The sequence below is a fragment of the Anguilla rostrata genome, chromosome 5, assembly GCF_018555375.3.
Source record: "Anguilla rostrata isolate EN2019 chromosome 5, ASM1855537v3, whole genome shotgun sequence".
In the NCBI taxonomy this organism is placed as follows: Eukaryota; Metazoa; Chordata; class Actinopteri; order Anguilliformes; family Anguillidae; genus Anguilla; species Anguilla rostrata.
In genome coordinates, this window is record NC_057937.1 from 18,801,928 (window position 1) to 18,822,468 (window position 20,541).

Below are 20,541 nucleotides of genomic sequence, written 5' to 3' on the forward strand. Positions count from 1 at the left end.
CATTGACCATAATTTGAAACACCTTTTCAGCATCTTTTTCCAGGGAATAACATTACACCAATGGAGGTGTTTGTGATATCACAGATTGTGATATTTAAAAATGGTGATGGTTAAAAATATGTGCATGAGGTTGAGTTGAAACACTAAACAGTGGACCTCAAAGTCCTTGTTAAACATAATCAAGCATCTGAATGCAGTCAAACCATAAATGGCTTTCAGTTACCCCTATTTTCAAATGCGAGGGAGCTGGGACCAGTGTCAGAAAAGAGAGGTATATCATATTTATGAACAAAATTGAGGGGCTTTCTGGGTATAGATTATGTAAACCATGCAGTACCTCAGGGCCCTGCTGAATGGCAGTAAGTATATGTGTAAGAGAATAAGTACTGGGCGCCTTTAGCTTCCATTCAGAAAATGATTGAGTGTGCTTCAGTTATTTGGCATCAGCCTTTTCGTATCAATTTCAGACAGTTGGAATAAAATATAAGAATTTTATTTATAATTCTAATAGAACTGTGGCCTGTGTCGTGCATATAGATATTAATATTTGTATTGAATTGTGAACTGGGCACTTTTACTTTCTAGAAAAACAAAGTAATAATGAAGTTCATGCTGTATGTGTTATTTTCATCAGGATCATTAACTCTATATTCTGATAATAAGAAATGCAACTGAACTCTAATTTTTACACAATAAATAATATCGCAATATATAGTCATCAGAGCTGATAGCCTGCTTCAAATAACCTTTTTGCCCATAGTGGTATTTGTTTCAGTTCATAAACTTCAATTAGACATAATATCTTTGCAAGTTAACCAAAGATGATTTTTTTTCTTAAACAAGTTGAATAAACCATGTAAATAGTGCAAGGCAAGATAATGTATCTTGTGAGAAAAAGATAAGATGTATTGCTCTTATTCAAATTGCCTTGATATTTTTGTTGTTTTATTTTTGTAGTGCACACACAAGAAAGATCACTCAAGATAAATTCAACTCTTTGATTTGACAAAAAAGAAACTCCTCTCTGGAGTAGAACAGAGTCTAGCTCTACAGGTTTGCGTTATAAGGCTGTACCATGTGTCCTCTCGAACACTAGGGGGCAGTGTCACAGTTTACTGTTCTTCTGGTGCTGCGATACCAAGCCGAGCACCTGGTCAGATGCGGCGATGGACTTGTTCTGCAGGTAGGCGGCCCTGTTGGCGTTGGTCTCCTGCAGGAAGTAGCGGTAGTTGACCATGATGCCGCAGGAGGCGCTGATGCCACGCGGGCTGGAGTCGGCCAGCCAGTTGAGCCTCCACATGGTGGCGCCGTTATGCAGGTGAAAGTTGGCCACGGGGTTGAGGGCGTAGCCGCGCCTCTTCTCGCCGTACAGGTACCAGGCGCAGAGGCGCATGAGGGCCGGCTCCAGGGCCCGAGCCAGCCGCTCCGAGCGCGCCCAGTCGCCGCTGGCCAGCAGCTTGCGCAGGGAGTCCGCGGCCCCGCCCGCCGACCCCGTGGCCTCCTCCACCTCCCGCCACTCCTGCTCCGTCAGCAGCCCCGCCCCTCGGCCCTCCTTGCGCTGCGAGCTCAGCAGGCCCTGCAGCCAGGCACAGAACCCTGGGATAGGAGACAGGCTGGAGAACTGGGAGATGTGGGGAAACTCACCCTAGAGAGAGAGATAAGGGGAGAGGGAGAGAGGGAGAGAGGGAGAGAGAGAGAGAGAGAGAGAGAGAGAGAGAGAGAGAGAGATAGGGATAGGTCCCATCAGAACAGCTTAGTTGGGCAGTGGTTCATATTATGGTCCTGATTCTAAATGTGTCAAAGCTTTACTGAATAAATTATTCATAGCATCACTATAACTATTGATATCTTTTTCAATACGTAAACAAAATAATAATTTAAAAATTGTGTTTTGTGTTTACTCAAGTTCGCTTTGTTTAATACTGCATTTTGTCCTTTGTCCAGTATTGCATTTTATAATACAAAGAGCAGAAACCATTCAGTGTGACAAATATGCAATAATAGAGGAAATCGGGAAGGGGGTCAAACAGTCTTTCACAGCACTGTGTGTTTACAGCACGCACAAAGATTCTCTCAGGATTGAGAAGCACTGAAAATTCTTCAACTCTGCCGTCACACAGAGATGCTGTTTCCTCTCAGACCGTCGTTTCCGAAACGCCGGTAACAAACTGGGCCCCGCCGGCACGACTCCGTCTCAGGGGCTCTGCACGCGACCCCTCGGCCGGGAGAGGCAGGCCGACGCCGCCCCGCGCTCCACTGAGGTCACAGGGGGGAGCAGAGCGCCCCCTCTGGCAGTACGCCACGGCGGACATTTTGCTGCCTCACTGCTCCAAATGTGACCCCGAATACAAAATGAGGTCAAATTCAAAATGCACTGCGAGACTGCTTCGGGACACCTGCCATGGGCAGACACGAAGAGGGAGATGAATGTGTACTGGGAGATGTACTGTGCAGTATAGTACAAGAGTCCGTAGTTTTGTCTTTTTAATGGTGGCTAAAGCAGAGAAGTGTGATTTGAATAATGGCACAGTTAACAGCACACGTACAAATGATTCAGTAGATGGAAAAGAATGCGCGTGTTTGGGAGGGTGGGGCTTGCATATATGTATGGGGGGAGCTGTTCAGTCTATTAAAATGTCTTGTACATTTTGAGTTTTAACTGCAAAGGCTGTTCCAATAGAGGATTGGTTAAAGATCAAATGTCTCTCTTTCTCTCTATATTGCCCTGGAACAGTGCAGGGCCTATTGGTTAACTGTGAAAGGCTGTACACAAAAATGCCGTACACCTTAAAGTTACAGAGGTGCACACTAACAAAGGCATATTTTGCGGAAATGTTGCTCAATAAACAAAGCAAGGAGGAACCTGTGTGTGAGACATTCTGACTTTTCATTAATTGTGAAAGGCTGAAGCCTGTGTTTTGTCTGTTGTTTTATGGCTAGGGTGCTTATTTTTTCTTTTGGGGACCTCTGTGTTGTGGCCATCATACAGTTTTCAACAGCGACACAGGGCGGTTTTGCTGAACTTTCTGTATGGGCAGACAAAACTTGCTAAATAGGTAACACATATCAAAGTGGGGGGGGGGAGGCACTGATGTGTAGTGGGTGTTTAGGGGATGTGTCTCTATGTGCCATAGTCTGAGTACTACAAAATGATGAATGATGTAGCAACATTTAAAAAGGTGAGGTGTATTGGGGGCTCTTTGGTGTCAGATGATGAAGAGATGGAGACGTGTTTGGGTTGACTGTTGTGTGTTGGGCTTTAAAGGTCCAGGATTCAGATTGTGGTTATACTCCCCAAAAGTTACAATTGATTGTCTTGTTAATATTTGTTTCAAGTTTTTTAACCTATTTATAACCATTAAATAGTAATAAACACAATTAGATTATTGTGACCTGTTCAGCAAACAAGGACAGGGTGGGCCTGTATCCTGCGCTCATTAACATTCATATATGCAAGACGTGTCATACGTAAAATGCTTCTCTTTGCTACATTACAGCCAGTTTGTCCCACGCAGTAACATTACATTACCAGACAAAACGAAAGAAAGCAACATAAACTAGACTTTACCATCGTAGAGTTGAAGCTGAAGATCATTCAACGTGTAACAAAGTTCTAACACTGAGCTACTGTCCACTGACATAAGACTCTACAGCAGTCTGAAACTCCGAACATTAAACCCGAATAAAGAAAGGCTTTGATTCCACGTGTCTAAGCTTGAAAGCTATTTAATTATCGCAAGCTGACAGTGGGCCTACTTACCGATCCAACACGCATCTGTTCTGCGACAAGTTCCAGGAGAAAATGGAACAGTAAATACTGACGAAGCTTTATTGCAATATCACAGTCCGTGCGAGCTCCAGAAATGAAACCCACTTCTTGCAGGTCTCTTCATTTTTGGGAAAAGGAAAAAACAATATTGCTTTTGCTGCATCCAGAAAAGGGGCAATGCTTAGGCATTTTCACGTAGGAAGGATTTCACTGGGCTTAGTGTTTTTGTTACATAACTAACACCCAGTTAACCCCACCCACTGAAAACCTGCCATTTAGTCAAGGGGGAAAGCAAGCCAATTTTGACATAGGCTTTTAGACGTTTTTTTTTTTGTTGCAAAAGTCAACTTTAATTATTTCTGAACCGTTTGTGAATGTGAAAAACATATTAAAATGACACATTAGCAAAGAATTCAGAGATTTCAGCTTCCAGGACCTTTAACCTTTCTTTTTTCTTTTTTTTGTTGGGGGGGGGGGGTCTGAGGTGAGTTAAGTTGGTGTACTATAAAATGCAGGTTTTATGTAATGATAAAAGCTTTTGTGTGTTCAGTCCTATCTCTTTTTCTTTCCCTCCATCTCTACCTCTCACCCACTCATTCTCTCCTTCCTTGACCCCTGTCTCACTCCCCTTCCTCCCTCCCTCCAACTTCCTCTCCTTTCTCACTCTCCCTCGCTACCTCTCACCCACTCATTCTCTTTGAAACTCCTTCTCTCCTTCCCTGACCCTGTGTCTCCCTCGCCTCATCTCCTCTCTCTCTCTCTCTCTCTCTCTCTCTCATCCAAAACCCACCCAAGTTTGTGTCATTGTGGGGGATTGATGGGGCCCTGTGTCACGTTGATGGGGAGGGGAGGCTGGACCTTCACAATTACTGACTGTAGAGATGGGTCTTACTTGCCTCTCTTTGCAGGGGTCTTGTGTTTTTTGTTTTTAAAATTTTTTTTATCATCACTTGCATTTATTGTGAAATCTCTCTCTCTGTTTTTATCCTCTTTTGCCCTTTCTCCCTCTCCCTCTCTCTCTCTCTTACTCTTTTTTCCTTCTGTGTAATGTATGGGGGTTGATGGTTTTTGTACCTTGTCTCTCTCTCTCTCTCTCTCTCTCTCTAACTCTGCTGGTATGAACAGGTGTGGAGCTCTCAGGGCGGTTAGTACACAAGATGAACTGAAACCCTGTCCAATGAAACAGAGTACTTCAGTGGCCTGAAACAACCTCTCTCACTTGATTTTCTCTCTCATTCTCTCTCCCTCTCTTCTCATTCTCCCTCTTCTTCATTTCTTCAGTCTGTCTCCCCTTCCCTCAATTTTAATTTTTTCCTTGGGTCGTTTATTTTCAGTTTCTCTCATTAGTTATTTTGTCATGCATTGCTCGGTTGACCTTATGAAGTAATGCCCTCTCTTCAAGCAAATTACATTTACATTCAGGCATTTATCAGATGCTCTTATCCAGAGCGACTCACACACATACTGGTTTAGGCAACGGCGACCATGCCAAGTAATCAGGACCAAAACTTAAAAGACGAAACTGCACAGTCTTAGAACAAAGTTAGATGCTGTGGTAAGTGCAAGAGGGACATAGGGAATGCAGCATTATTAGGAAACAAATGTTTAGGGGATACGGGTTTGCAATTTAGCATTAGATAGGGCCATGAAACTAATGTGAAATGCTCAGAAGTCAGGGCTAGGTGAGCCAAGATGCAGACTAAATGGGTTTATTTTCAGTCAGCAGCAGGATATGGACCAGGGGCCACAGTAGAGAAGAGACATGGTGAGACAGGTTTAATAATAGATTGCAGGTAAGAGGATGCCATTCCTCTTGCTGCGCCATAGGCCTGAAGCACAGGTTTGTGTTTTATTTAAGCCAGCCACTAGCCAACGGAGATGAGGAGTGAATGAGCACAGGATGTTCCACATGAACTTCGGTCTCTAGAGGTCAGAGGTCAAGTTCTGCTGGATGAAAACTCTTCCCTTAGCAGAAATTTCATTACCTTTTCATTCTTTTTTTATTTTAAAGTGGCTCTCTTCTTTACAGTGCAAAGCCATTTTACACCCCCACCACCTCTGCCCATGTAGACCGCTCAGTGCTTTCCTCATTTACGTCCGAGTGATCACTCTCAAACTAAAAAATCACAAAAGTACATTTGCCCCTGAAAGTCTTTCTGTTGTCTTACGGTCAAGTCTGCAAGGTTCTATTGTGTAAATTTCAGTGCTGAAAAGGAAGCGTTTAAGCTTGTCAATGACGCACTGATGCCCCTTGTTGACCTCACTAACACAGACACGAACGCAAACACACTAAGGTGATCACACGTGGCCATACGTACCCCACTAAATTACGTTTTTCCGGCTTAGTTGAATCTCATTAAAAATGGCAACATTTTCGAGTTTTTTTAGCCAATATTCCTCTTCAGCGACTGTATGGAGTGCGCTCAGAAAGAGAGGGTTAACCAACCCACTCCATGTTTATATATTTATGGAGATGGGCCTTGAAAAAAAAGTAATTTGAATCTATCAAGCCGAATGCCTCCTGCTTTTCCAGCCAATTCTCTCCTCATTTAATAAAAGGTAGCTTTAGCTCCCAGACACGCAATCTCTCCTACTCTCATGATGATCGATGGTGACAGCTGAAATTTCATTATTTCTCCCTCTCTCTGCCCCTAGGGCACCGGAGGCTGGCACGATCCAGCTGCAGTCTCCAGTCTCGCCTCCAGGGGGCAGTGCAGAGCCAACACGAGACAGGCAGTCATCACAAGAACAAGCCATTGACCAGAGACATGTTGGAACAACAGGCGGAAAGAGACAGGGGGATTTATAGAAAAAGTACGGTGTTTGAGAATGACCAAACGAGATGGACGGCAAATGAGTATTGTTTAAAAGGGGACGAAAACTGGATCAAAACAAAATATTCAAAAAAGAGGAAAAAATGAAACATTCCAGGGTGAAGAGAAGCCGTGCTGCTACTTTATTCTCTGTCTCTTTCCATTAAGTATGATGGAGGCCTGTAATTGGATACAAACAGGTTCTTTGTTGGTGATGATGTCAGTGAGCTTGGGATTGTGGGGTTGAGGGAAATCTGACAGTGGCTTCCTTGGATCAGAGTGATTGAGAGCTGAGAAGGCCACTGAATTATGTGTAATTGTGAGGGGTGGCAGACGTTGAAAGCTCCTGTCTGCGGTTCATCTCATGTAGGCCATAAATCATGATTTCCCTGACGCACACCATTATACTCTTTTAGACACATCACCACACTCTCTCACACACACCCTCATACTGTCTAACACACCATTACAGTCTCTCACACATGATCATACAATTTTTTACACACACGATCATATTATAATACTCCATCACACACATCATGGTCTTTCGCACACACCATCACACTCATACACACATTATACTCTATCACACACACCATCATACTCTCACACACATCACACTCTTCTACACACACCATCACACTCACACACACATTATACTCTTTCACACACACCATCACACACTCTCTCACATACACCCCAGTGCGTTGAGGACAGTGTATGTTCACAGGTAAATGGGAGGCCCAGAAGGGCTGAATGGGGTTTGTTGTGGCTCTGGCTTCACTCACCTGCAGCTTGAGCACCACCTTCTTGACAAGGTAGGTCCCCAGGTCCACTGCCTGCAGCCCCGCCTGGGTGGAGGAGAGGGAGTAGAAAATAGCCGAATTTATCTTGTTTACGTCCTCTTCGGTGTCCACAGTAGCAAACTCTCGCAGGATGGTCTGTGGGGGTGAGGAGAAAAGGAGAGAGACAGAGAGAGAGAGAGAGAGAGAGATAAGAAATGAACATAAAATATTTGTGACTGACCAGTCCACAGAAGCGAAGAGACTACTGGTGGATGAAACTTTTGGAACTGTCCAGATGCATTATTAGTCAAACAAGTTAGGAAAATAAAAGACTTCAGGAAAGACATTTCATACTCTGGAACAGAGTTAAGAAAACAGGGTTTGCAGAGACTGTGAGGCATTCTTACACTGGCGCTAAACTACAAATTCTAGTTAAGTTCTGCCACCAATACGTGCTTAGAGTACATTACAATCTGTTCCTGTATAATTAAACCTGCTATGGAAATATTTACGGACATTGATCCTCCATCAGGCCAGCAATCAGTTTAACTCAGTTTATCAACTGAAGCAATCACTTTACTGACTGCAAGTCTGACCAATCCCGTGCTCCCTTACCTAGTGGGGGGGGGCTCTCACCTGGATGTTGTTGGAGATGTCCTCAGTCAGGGCCACGTGCAGGACGATGAGAGGCTCTCCAGGCATGGCGGCGTGGGTGAACGCATAGCAGCGGCGGTAAGGACCCACTCTGCGCTTAATGTCCGTCCAGTTCCTCACGGGGTGAACCGCCTCGTATCTGGGCAGGGGGGTTAGGGCGTGGGGTTACCAAGGGGTCACACCAGGAAAAAACATATGTGTGACACGTATGTGCATGTGTGTGTATCATGCATGTACTGTATAATGTGTAGTGTCCATACCTGTAGGGCATAGTGTGTAGTGTGTACAATGAATGCAGTGTATAATATCCAGTGTGTATAATGCATGTATACAGTATAATATGTATTGAGCATGTAGTGTATAGTGTGTAGTGTGTGTGCATGTAGTGTAGTGTGCATAGTCCATGTAGTGTATAGTGTGTAGTGTGTGTGCATGTAGTGTAGTGTGCAAAGTGCATGTAGTGTATAGTGTGTAGTGTGTGTGCATGTAGTGTAGTGTGCATAGTGCATGTTGTGTATAGTGGAGTTTGTATAGTGCATGCAGTGTATATAGTGCATGGTGTGTGTAGTGTGTATAATGCATTTAGTGTATAGTGTATAATGTGTATAATGCATGTAGTGTATAGTGCGCAGTGTGTATAGTACATGTAGTGTATAGTGTGTATAGTGCATGCAGTACATAGTATGTAGTGTGCATAGTGCATGTAGTGTATAGTGTGCAGTGTGTTTTGTGCATGTAGTGTATAGCATCCGTATTACTAACTGGCTAATCTTTTGAAGGAGCTCGCAGGGGGACTGCCAGGTAACCCTCTCCAGATGGAGCAAACCAACAGAAAACCATTCTGACAGCAGGCCTTTCAGGGTCCCATTAAGGTCCTGAAGGGTAGGGAGAAATGTCAAAACAACACTAACACAATGTAAAACAACTAAGCCTCCACACCCTCTCTGTGTGTAGACTATGCTTCTGTCCATACACACGGTCGCTATGAGAAGATTTGTAGCGGTTCTAATTATAAGATCACAGCTTTACAGCTATACTAAATTACTAAGGACAATGCTGGAGTTTGTGGAAATGTCAGCAGAGGGCACAGTGCAGAAGCATGACTACGGGCAAAGAGTTCCTGGGTAAATTAATTTATGATGCAATTTATCTGCAGTCGAGTTATTTGTCAATTTTCTTTAAAGGAAGGAGATGAGAGCGGCAGTGGGGATCTGAGTTTTTATTGTCTCCCCTCAGCAGAGTGTTTATTTGCTTTTTGGATGTTTTCATTAGTCGCTATGGTTGCGAGCAATGAAGATTTATGGAGAAAAGGAGCTTGGGTAAGTGCAATCAGCTCTCAGGGTCACATTTCGTTTAAAAAGAGAGCGAGAGAACTAGCAAAGCACTCGCACACGTGCATGCACTCAAGCACACAGCTCTGTAAGCACACACAGATACACAAATTACTCTCGACAAACACACACACAGCCACACACGCAAACCCCTCCCCTAAGAGACACTATCTCACGCACACACACATGTATGCCCCCCTATAGACACACACAAAAATGCTATAGGCTAAAAAATAAACAGACACAGACACACACACACACACATGCTCACAAGCATGCAATGTGTTCAGATTGTTCTCCTTGTTTCTCTGAACTTCCTGTCCTTTAAGACTGTGCTTAATAAGAAGGCTTAGTTGTACATGAATGCTATTTACATTTTCCATTTTGCTAAATGGACCTGAATTAGAATTAGCAACTCTTCCGGCCAAATTACAGCTTCAGAACTGCAGTCCTTCCTGTTCTTTCAATGTCTCCCTCTGTTGTTCCTGAGCTTTTCTCTCCACACACACTCCAGACTGATATAGCTGAGTCATACTGAGTTCCGGTTTGGCATGAAGTTCCACGTGTGTGGGTATATGTATGTATGTGTGTTTGCATTTGTGTGTGTGTGTAAGTTCAGAGTGCAGTGCTTGAGAGTGTACGTGCGTGTGAGAGAGGCTCATCCTTCTGTTCCTGTCCACCCATGGCAGGTATATTTCGTGTTTGGCCTTCGGGGTGACAGAGTGTTTATTGGCCAAGCCCAAAAATAAAAGTAATCATTCTGGGAGATTGAATCCTACAGTGTTTCTAAGGATAATCAGCTGCAATACATAAAAGCAAAGCTAGGAAAATACGGCTGCCAAATGGGACATGAGCCATGTACACATTCACACATATGCAGTAACACATAAGAACATTATAACACATAATGATGAGAAAAGGCCATTCAGCCCTTCTATGTTCACCACTTACCAACAAACTAGAGTGTCTACATTTGTATCGAACCTGGATGTGACTTGCCAAGCTATTCCATCCATGGATCATTTTCTTTCAAAATACGTCCTGATATTTGTGTGGAATTTACCTTTTGCTTTACACCTTTGCTCCCTTGTTCCACTGACAGAGCTCAACTTGAAAAATCGATTGGAATTCACTTTATCCCTGTTCTGAACTTCAGATCCTCAAACAACCTCTCCCCTCCCCTTCTCCTTTTATTGAGCTTTAAGATATTAAGTAACTTTCCTCATAACTTACATTTCACACTAGAAACCAGTTTTGTTGCCCTTTAAACTTTTCCCCAGTTTCTACAGTAAATACATACGTGCATGCGTGCACACACACAAAGAAATTCAATTCAATTTTATTTGTAAAGCATCTTTTACATAGCTTCTTTTACAGAGACACTACCACAAAGATGCTTCACAAGCAAAAAGGAAAAACCAGGGCAAAAACCAGGCTTGAACCGCAAAAAGCAAACAAGTGAGGAAATAGGGAAACTCCCCAATGGGGAGAAACCTCAGGAGAAACCCCGCTACAGGGGGCCACCCCTCCTCCGCTGGCCGGACAGGAGTAATAGAAACGCCTGCTTGCAAGCACAGGCACACTCAGCGAGGAGACACCGCCTTCTCAACCTTCATGCAAAGCACTGCGTTTGAAATGCAAAACACCTCCAGATGGCAGATAATAGTTATGGCATTGGTAATGGCAAAGCTACAGCACTGCAGTCTAACCGGCACAAGGAAATGAGAGGCGAGGGAAGACGGATCAAACGAACCTCAAGTGGTGCACTTTAGGCTCAATGATACCTGCGGCCCGACCGATCCCATCTCCAGCCTCAGCCGTACAAATGATGCACATTTTTCATTAGGCCAAAGTGGGTTTCCATAGCAGATGCACAATTGCTCGGTTGTCTGCTTGCTTTGAGCTCAGTGAATGCACAGCACTCAGGACCCAGCTGGTACTATAAAGAACCCACTCCTTGATCGCATGACATTTAAGACTGGAGAACAATCACTGGACAGATACATCCCCATGACAATGGCAACCAGCCGACAAAGAGCTCCATATAATGTGATACAAATCAGAAAGAAGTTGGAAAAAAAACCTTGAGATAATATATGCACATTGTGGATCTCAATTTCCAGTTGTGAGCAACTACGGCATCTGCTGGATTTCCTGATTTTCTTTCAATAAAGTCAATTCAGGCCATGGAAACAAGTTGTGCGAACTCAACTCAACTTTAGCCAATCGAAAATAAGCTAACGCTGCAGCCTCCAGGATTTAAGTTTTAGGTCCCTGAAGTTTTGGCTCCCATGGCCACCCTCTGTCTCTTGTGATTGGATAGCCTCATGCTTGCCGCACCGTGGTGACAAACAACGCAAGCGGAACCACAGAAGCATGTCGGGGAGGCGGAGCCTGGGAACCCCTTGGCCTTTCCTTTCTGAGATACCGCAGCTCACCGTAGAGCAGATGGGAAAATCGATGGACGAAAAGTGAAAATAAATGTGCTTTAGAATTTATAGTGACAGCCCTGGCAGCTCTGATAACTGCACACCCTAGAACGAGGAACCTTCATTATTTAATTACTAATAAGCTCTCTCGTTTCTTGGGGTATTTCAGGTCTATGTTATCTTTGATCACTGAAATTGGAATCAATGTCTGGTACCGTGCTCTGCTCAACAGGAAGACTACGCAGAGATTTGCCAACGCATGGAACTTGCTAGGTCGTAGTAAAAGCTTGTCTTGACACAGTGCTGGATAGTCCAGTCAGCAGGTAGATGAAGAGCCAGGACAGGTTGGATGGCCTGTTCTCATCATTAGTTATTCTAGTTTTCAAATCACGGATAGCCACAGTCCTGGATACTCTTGTTTGTAGGTAAAAGACAAGCCAAGATGGGCTGATTGGCCTATTCTTGTTACCTTCTGTTATTATGCTCTACTCAACTGGGGGAGCCATGCTGTCTTAAAGTTGGACCTGGAAGTTCACTTTTCTAGAGCAAGTGAAATCATAACCTTCTGTGTAGCCAGTGGTCTGAATGTCCACATCTTTCCTGTGCTCAGTGAGATAATTTGATATCTCTTTGTTCACTTGCTTGGAAAACTTCCGCAAAAACTTCTTGTTAAAACATGCCGTGGCAGCCAAAAACTAGATCCAAAACCTGGAATTCACAAGCATTGATGGAAGCAAAATTTTTATGTTTTTAACTGTCTGGGTATTTGACAAGGGAAAGATAGGGTTAATAGTGATATGGTATAAAATAATTAAATTGTATAACAACTAGGCTTGTGCAATGTAGCACATTTGCATTTTCTCAACAAATCTTTGTGGCAGTTCTTCAAAGGATCTACCCACCATGATGGGGTTTCTTCTCCGCAACGGCTGAAGAAAAATGTTGTATTCACTCAAAAAAGCTCCCGGATATGATGAATGAATGCGTGATATGATTAACAGCCACAGCAGTATATACTTTACTTTCCACGGTTCAGCTGGCTGGCAGTGTACTATTGGGATTTAGAAACTTAACTTCAAACATTTTCGTCAGATCTAATACATAGAGGGGGGAGTTATACCCTTGAAGGATTTAACTAGCTTGCAATGAGGAATACCATGATATAGCAAAACATCCTAAATGAAGGGCTTTGTCCAGTGAACACTGTGAATTAAGACTTGAGGAGAAAATACAGTGGCACACGTCCAGTTTGGTAAATACATGTATAACCCCCCAATAGTGCTTGAAGGGGCCAGCGTGAGACTGCAATGTGACTCTATGCCAATGGCTCTGACCCACTGTGTTCAAAATCCGCTTTCTTATTGGTTCCAGCTGGAGATGATTCTGAGGTATACACATCAAACAAACAGCTGAGAGGCAGCTGGAATCTCCAGTTTACATCGTACTTTAGCAAACAGCACTGAAATGACTCTAGTCTAGTGTAAAAATATGGGCACCTGGGTGGGTGGCTCATCCTATTGAAGTACTGTTCTAACATGTGGATCGACCCCATGGTATCAAATCCACCAGAGTTTCGGTGCCAAGTGTGCTGGGCAGCCGAACAGGGTGACACAAAATCGGCAGTGGCATCGCCCACAGATGGAGAGAGAGGATATATCATTGCTCTCCAGCAAGCCCTGTTGGTCAATCAGGCACCCACACACATAGTCTAAAACAAGCAAAATCAAACCGTGGTGTTTTTGCAATAAGCAAAAAAGCACTCAGCTGTCTTCAGGTTGGAGACAGCACAGTCAAGTTTAACACAAAGCATGAATGGTTCTAGTTACAATTTTACATTACAGTTAAATTCAGACAATTAGCAGGTGTTCTTATTTAGAGAAACTTATGCTGCTTTGTGTGTTGCACACAGTTTATAATCCCATTTACTCCGATTGATATTTTCACTGAAGATATTTAGGTTAAGCGTCATGATTAAAGGTACACCACCAGTGTCCCACCTGGGAATGTAACTTGTAATCTGAGTTAATACCCAAGTTGGCTCCCCGTTACATTCGGACACCCATGTACGTAAGAGATGTCTCTTATGGAATGTCAGTCCTCGAGGAAGTAAACAAACGCAGACTTGACCAGAGATGACCTGGGATGACCATTTTCAACCGTCCCATGGAAACTGTATCCTTAAACATAATGTAAATATGTAAACTTTTTTGAAAATGTAATAAAAAAATATATATTTCACAGCTGAGCATTTTTTCACACAATATATATATATTTTTTTTTACAATATCTGAAAGCAGCAACATAAGTGTTGTAAATACTGTGATATTACATAACATAATGTAACATATTTTATTAAAATAGAAGTTTCCGTTCCTGTCAGGGTCCTGAGAGGAGCCATAAAACATCTGGACAAGCCATATGCTAATTACCGCCGCTGTCACTGCCAGCCCTGTCCTCTGCCTCATCGTGGCCCACGAGGGCATCGTGAGTGAGCGAGTAGCCAATTTGTGTCCATGTAGCGCTGGCGCTAACTCACAGAGCTCACAGATCTGGGGCAGAGTTCAGGTCGCTGAATTCCAGAGGGGTATTTAAAAAGCTCGCGGTCACTGGCTGCCAGTCTGTGCCAACTCTCACACACAGATACACATACAGTATAAACACACACACACACATAAACAAAGCAAACGCAAAACAAGCACAGACACGTGAATAAACTCGAACCACGTGCAGGCGTATAAAAGATACAGCACATATGAAAATCCATTCAAGGAACACAGCCACATACTCACACAAAAACCCACATAAATTCACACAATGCACTCACGCATGCACGTACGCATAAGCACAAATACACACACATACAGACATACACGCACAACACTGAAGGAACCTTAGGTGTCAACCAGAAAATTCTGGAACTACAGCAGGAATATCTAGAACTTGTGATGTAGGCCTATGCAGTCATTACTGTGATTTCAGAACAAGGAAAAATTCCGTGTCCCTTTCTATGCCAAAACCAACCACTTCTATGTCACAGCCTTCAAAACATTATTCAGAACACTTCCTTTCCACATACACCAGCCCTGCTTCTCTTCTTCAGGTTTCTTGGCCTTTACAGTGCTGTGAAAAAATATTTTCCCCATTCCTGATTTCCTCTATTGTTGCATATTTGTCACACTAAATGGTTGCAGATCTTCAGACAAAAAGTAATATTAGACAAAGGGAACCAGAGTAAGTGCAAAACATTTTTTGATTATTAATTATTATATTATTATTAATATTATTATTTTTTATTAAAATTATTATTTAATGAAAAGGTTATCAAACACCCATATCACCAATGTGAAAAAGTAATTGTCCCCTTAAAACTTAACAACAGGTTGCACCACCTTTAGCAGCAATAACTGAAACCAAAAGCTTCCTATATTTGATATCAGTCTTTTACATTGCGGGTGGATACAATATAAGTCTACTCCTCTTTGAAGAACTGCTATAATTCAGACAAATTGAGAGGTTTCTGTGCACTAACTGCTCATTGCAGGTCCTGCCACAGCATCTCTATTGGGTTCAAGTCAGGACTTTGACTAGGCCACTCTAAAATTGAGTTTCTTTTAAATTATTTAAATGGGGATTCACTTTTTGTGTTTGGGATCAAAACACAGGTGCATGACCCAATTAAGCTTCAGCTCACGGACAGATGACCAGACATTCTCCTTAAGAATTTTCTGGCACAGAGCAGAATTCATGGTAACTTCAATAATGGCAGTGTCGTTCAAGTCCCAAGGCTGTGTAGCACCACGCTACCACCACCGTGTTTGACTGCTGGAATGATGTTCTTACTGTGAAATGCTGTATTTGCTTTACACCAGACTTAAAGGGAGTCCTGTCATCCAAAAAGTTCTACTTTTAACTAATTTGTCTATAGAACTTCATGCCAAAAGGCTTGGGGATTATCCAGGTGCTTTTTTGAAAATGTGAAACAAGCGTTGATGTTTCCCTTGATTAGCAGTGGTTTCTGACTTGCTACTCTCCCATGAATTCCATTTTTGCTCAGTCTCTGTGAAGTCATGTACACTGACCTTACCTGAGGCTAGAGAGGCCTGCAGTTCCTTGGATGATCTTCTGGGATCTTCTCTGATGTCCTGGATGAGTTGTTGCTGTGCCCTTGGAAAAATTTAGGAAAGCTGGCCACTCCTGGGAAGATTCACCACTGTTCCAAGTGTTCTCCATTCGGAGATAATGGCTTTCACTGTGGTACGATGGAGTCCCTAAGCAATGGCTTCGTAACTCTAGACTAATATATTTCAACAACTTTTTTTCTCATTTCTTCTGGAATTTCCTTGGATCGTGGCATAGTGTGCTTACTTTGTGGTAAGGTTCCAAACGAGTGAGGTTTAAATTTAACAGAGCCAGCTGCAATCAGCTGAAATTTGCTAAATTGGTTGATTAATAACAATTAATTAATTTTTCACATGGGTGATATGGGTGTCTGATAACTTTTTCATTAAATAAATGAAATAATACTTTTTAAAAATGTTTTCTGTTTACTCCGTTTCCCTGTCTACATTTTGTCCAAAGATTGGAAACCATTCAGTGTGACAAATATGCAATAAAAGAGGAAATCAGGAAGAGAAGAAATACTTTTTCACTGCACTGTATAACCATGTCATGTAGTATGCCTCATAAAAAATTGTAAATCATAATGTTTCTGCTGCTTCACTGACTTATCTTCCTCTCCCAAAAGCCTTAATTAACCAATTAGCAATGTGTCCCTCTAACCCCCTCCCCCTTAAGATGGTACCTTCCAAGACTCCAAACCCTAACTTTATTTATGAAGCAACCAAGCACCCTCTCCAGCATTACCGTGGGTGTTAAACACATGGTCCAGAGTAATAAAGAGCTGTTATCATTTCACACATTTCTGGATGCTACAAAAGTAATTAAAGAAGCTTTTAACACCAGCACCCGCTAATTTATCCAGTGTCACACACTTCATCATAACGAAGTACTGCAGTGGTGCTCTCCATCTTGTTATTGTGCACTGAAGCCAAAAACCATTGGTTACATAATCTCAAAAACACTTTACACTGCATATTTGCTAAGCCCTTATCTGCGGGGATTGCACAGCCGTATTTTTACATATACTCCATAGAAACAGCTGCACATTTACCAAAGCAAACGGGTCGCTTTACCTTGCACAAGGGTACAACAGCAGGGACTGAGAATTGAAGCTCTTCAACCACTGGGCCATACTGTCACTTCACACACACACTCCTAGAGATACTCCACAAATGCATTACATTTGTACTGTTTCTTTGCTAGAGAGTTGATTTATGACGCTCACAATTTCATGCTACGTTGCATGTTATGTAGACCACTGACTCGGTCGGATTTTTCACTGCGTAATTGAGATGTAGTCGCCCGCATTAGAGTAAATCAAAAAATTTTGAGGGAACAAAATCAAGATTCGTTGAGTGCTCTAACCACTGCTCTTCAGTAGCTCACTGTTCTGAGATCCAGAGTCCAGCGCTCTGTAGTGCTGTAAACCAGGACACAAAAAAAAATCATTTGAATATTGAATTCCAACAAATAACAGCGTTTTGATTAAGCTATATTTTTATATTTATTGCACTGCCATAAAATTTATAGGATACTCTTAAGCACCTCTTGTCATGCACGTCCACAAGGGGTTGCTAGAAGGGCACAAAGGCAAAGGACGTAATGTTCCACTGAAGGTTCGTACATAAATCATTGACAGATAGGGACAATACAAAAACAGGACTTGTTAACCCTTTACTACAAGTACACTGAATCCTATTCAAAGAATATTCAAAACCGACAGCCCTAGTGCTCTGTCTATCTCTCTTCATCTCAGCTGGTGTGTGGTGAGTGTTCTGGTGCAAAATGGCTGCTACAAAATCATCCAGTTGGGTGCTACACATTGGCAGTGGCCAAGGTCAATTTTCCCCCTTTAATTTTAAAATTTATTTGAGAGCACAATTATAAATGCAATCTACTTCTATGACACCAGTCCTCAGGCCCATAGTCCAGCACTCCAAGACTACTCTACATTAGGCTAACTCCCAGTCCTCGGGCCCAGAATCCAGTGCTCTGACCACTACTCCACACTAACCCACAGTTCTCAGGTCCAGAGTCCAGAATTCTAACTACTATTCCTCACTATCTCTCAGATCTACAGTCCAGCACTCTAAACACTACTCAACATACACTTTCAGTCCTCAGTTCCAGAGCCAAGCCCAAACTCAAACTAATATGCCACAATATCACACAGGCCTCAGATCCATAGGCTAACATTCTAACCAACATGTAAAATGGAGGCCTAGCTCTATCCCTGCTGGATGGATTGTCCATGGTGGTGACACACAAACCAGATATTACCATGGGGAAGGGGAAGGAACTCAGAAAAAAGTGTCAGCTGATAAAAGGGAGGGCAGTCTGTGAACATCACACCCCCCACGGTCAGGTCACCTTGTATCACCTGGGAACTGCCACTTAACCTCCCCAGCTAATTTTTCTCAAACAGAAAACAGCTGAGGGGGAAAAAATGCTTGCACAGGCAGCACGGTAGAACAGCAAGTTTTTTTTAAAAACTGTAAAAAGCAACTGTAAAAACCACCTACAGCATCACATGACCTTACACCTATAAAGAGAACAGGCAAAAACCGAAGGGTATGATAAGAGCCGAGCTATGCAAGCTGCAGTTAACTGAAGAACAATTAGAATTTCCTGTCCCAGTGCTATCCTATTCAACTCATTACAGCTCTGCAGCCCCCCGCCACCCTCCCCTACCCACCCCACCCCCCCAACAAAAAAATGTGGCATGTTCTGAGCCAGTGAGATGAAGGCTGGCCCAGTCGGAATTTAAATCCTCCTCCTTCGAAGATTCCCGCCATGCACTCTTTTGAAGTATATCACCATGGTAACTAACACTCAGCATGGGAGGGGTTGGGCAACTGTGAACACATTAAAGCACCGCTGGAACAGTGGAATATCTCTGAATTCACACCACAAATCGAACAAGTTTAGGGTGGATGGGGAGGCAAGAGAGTACAAGGCTGCAGCATAGTAGAGTTCACAGCCATCAGTTTGCACGTCAACACAGAAAGCAATGTCACCCCTCCTGAGAAACAATGAAAGTGTGATTGATTTCCCCTGCCTGTGGTCCTTAGTCTTTAGCTCAGCAGGCTAATAGGCTATCTCTTGTTTTGTGGAGGGGATGGACAAGGGCCACAGTTCAAAACCCACAGCAGACCTAACCTGTTATTGGGGTATCAGAGCGACTAGTGCTCCAGAAAGAGGTAGAATGACTATACTGGTCAAACAGGACCTACTGTCCATTCAGTAGTCAGAAAAGTCGTTTTCATTTCAAATAACTGTCTTTTCTTAATCAACAAAACAGCACTTGCAAACAGTCAGTCCAGTCAGATAACTCTGTCAGCCCTATTTGCATAGACGGTTCTGTTTCATTCAAATCGGTCAAAAATGCTATTTTGGGCCGATGTGAAATCCAGAAAAGGCATAAAGTAATGGAACAAAGTTCACTGATGTTAGAAACTTCTGAAACTGAAGACATCCTGTATTGATTAGAACTGCTTTGGAATAATCTTAAAAACCTTTACAAGGCAAAACAGAAATAATAATAATAATAATAATAATAATAATAATAATAATAACAACAATGCACATTTATTATTATTATTGTGTAAATTATTATTATTGTTATTATGGCACCCAATACATATTTAGCCGTTAAGACAATATTTCATACGATGTGTGTCATGTAGTAGAGGATGCTTTATGTTAACTGTTTTAGTAAGTTTCCATCTGGAAACCTAGCTATTTCACAAAAAGCGTTTGCTGTGAAGATTGACAACGCAGGGCCACTGTACTCGTTTACAGCGATATGCATTATTTACCCTTAAGTGAGGACTTTCGCTGGTTTTGGATGAAATTATTTCGATCATGTCTGCGCGTAGATCCACCAAAAACTTCACCCCTCCCTCTACCCTGCTAATATGACCGAACAGTTGTCTGTAACGAGGGGTCAGGATGTATCGTAGCCTGTCCTCCACTTGAAGGACTGTCGGCAAGTCCCGGAGCTGCGTTTCGACTGCTTTCGCGGCCAGCTCTGAAACGCTTTTGTGGTCCACACCAAAATCCCGTGATAGCCTGTCCAGGAATTCAAGCTTTTGCTCCTTATCTAAGCTTCTGTAAAAATGCATAAACTCCACGCTGCTGGACTCCGGGGGAGGCGGAGACTTATCTCTCGTCTCATACGGGGGTAACGGAGCCACAGTCCTCTTCAGTATTTCCTCCATAGTCTTGACAGGGGCCTGCCCGGCAGAGGTGGTGTAGCAGCGCGCGTTTCGACAATCCCAGGCTGTGAATTTGATGCCAGTGCAAAGAACGCCTCGGTGTATCAAGCCCCTTGCACCACAGCGTAGTGTACAAAATAAGTGTAAAGGCGTCATCGCAGTCTGGAAGCCAGCGGGCTTACCAAAATAAACGTGTAACCCGGGTACAGTATGTGCGCGTTTCCGGTTTCTTAAAGGCACAGTGTTCTATTCCGGAACTCGTTTGCTTCGAATAAAAAGGATATTTCTTCACGCAGTCATTAACATACATATAAACATTTATTTAATCGTGCATTCATCCACTAATAACAGATTTTGACACTGAAAAAATTCAGATTAAATTGTTTAAAAAGTGTATTTATGAATAGATGCTCTTTGTTGCTCA

The 20,541-nt window shown here is 42.8% G+C and overlaps 2 protein-coding genes across 2 annotated transcripts in view; one reads left to right on the forward strand and one right to left on the reverse strand.

Moving 5' to 3' along the window:
- The window catches only part of zgc:173742 (DNA topoisomerase 1), a 566,006-nt gene that overhangs the window by 508,993 nt on the left and 36,472 nt on the right, over nt 1-20,541 (forward strand). The gene's annotated exons all lie outside the window — the stretch shown is intronic.
- Nucleotides 884-20,351, reverse strand: mlycd (malonyl-CoA decarboxylase). Its single transcript, XM_064335485.1, has 5 exons — nt 19,719-20,351; nt 8,784-8,896; nt 8,004-8,160; nt 7,371-7,523; nt 884-1,645 (listed from the first exon to the last, which is right to left on the reverse strand). Exons 1-5 carry the CDS (start codon nt 20,271-20,273, stop codon nt 1,106-1,108), a joined length of 1,518 nt encoding a protein of 505 aa, XP_064191555.1. The 5' UTR covers nt 20,274-20,351; the 3' UTR covers nt 884-1,105.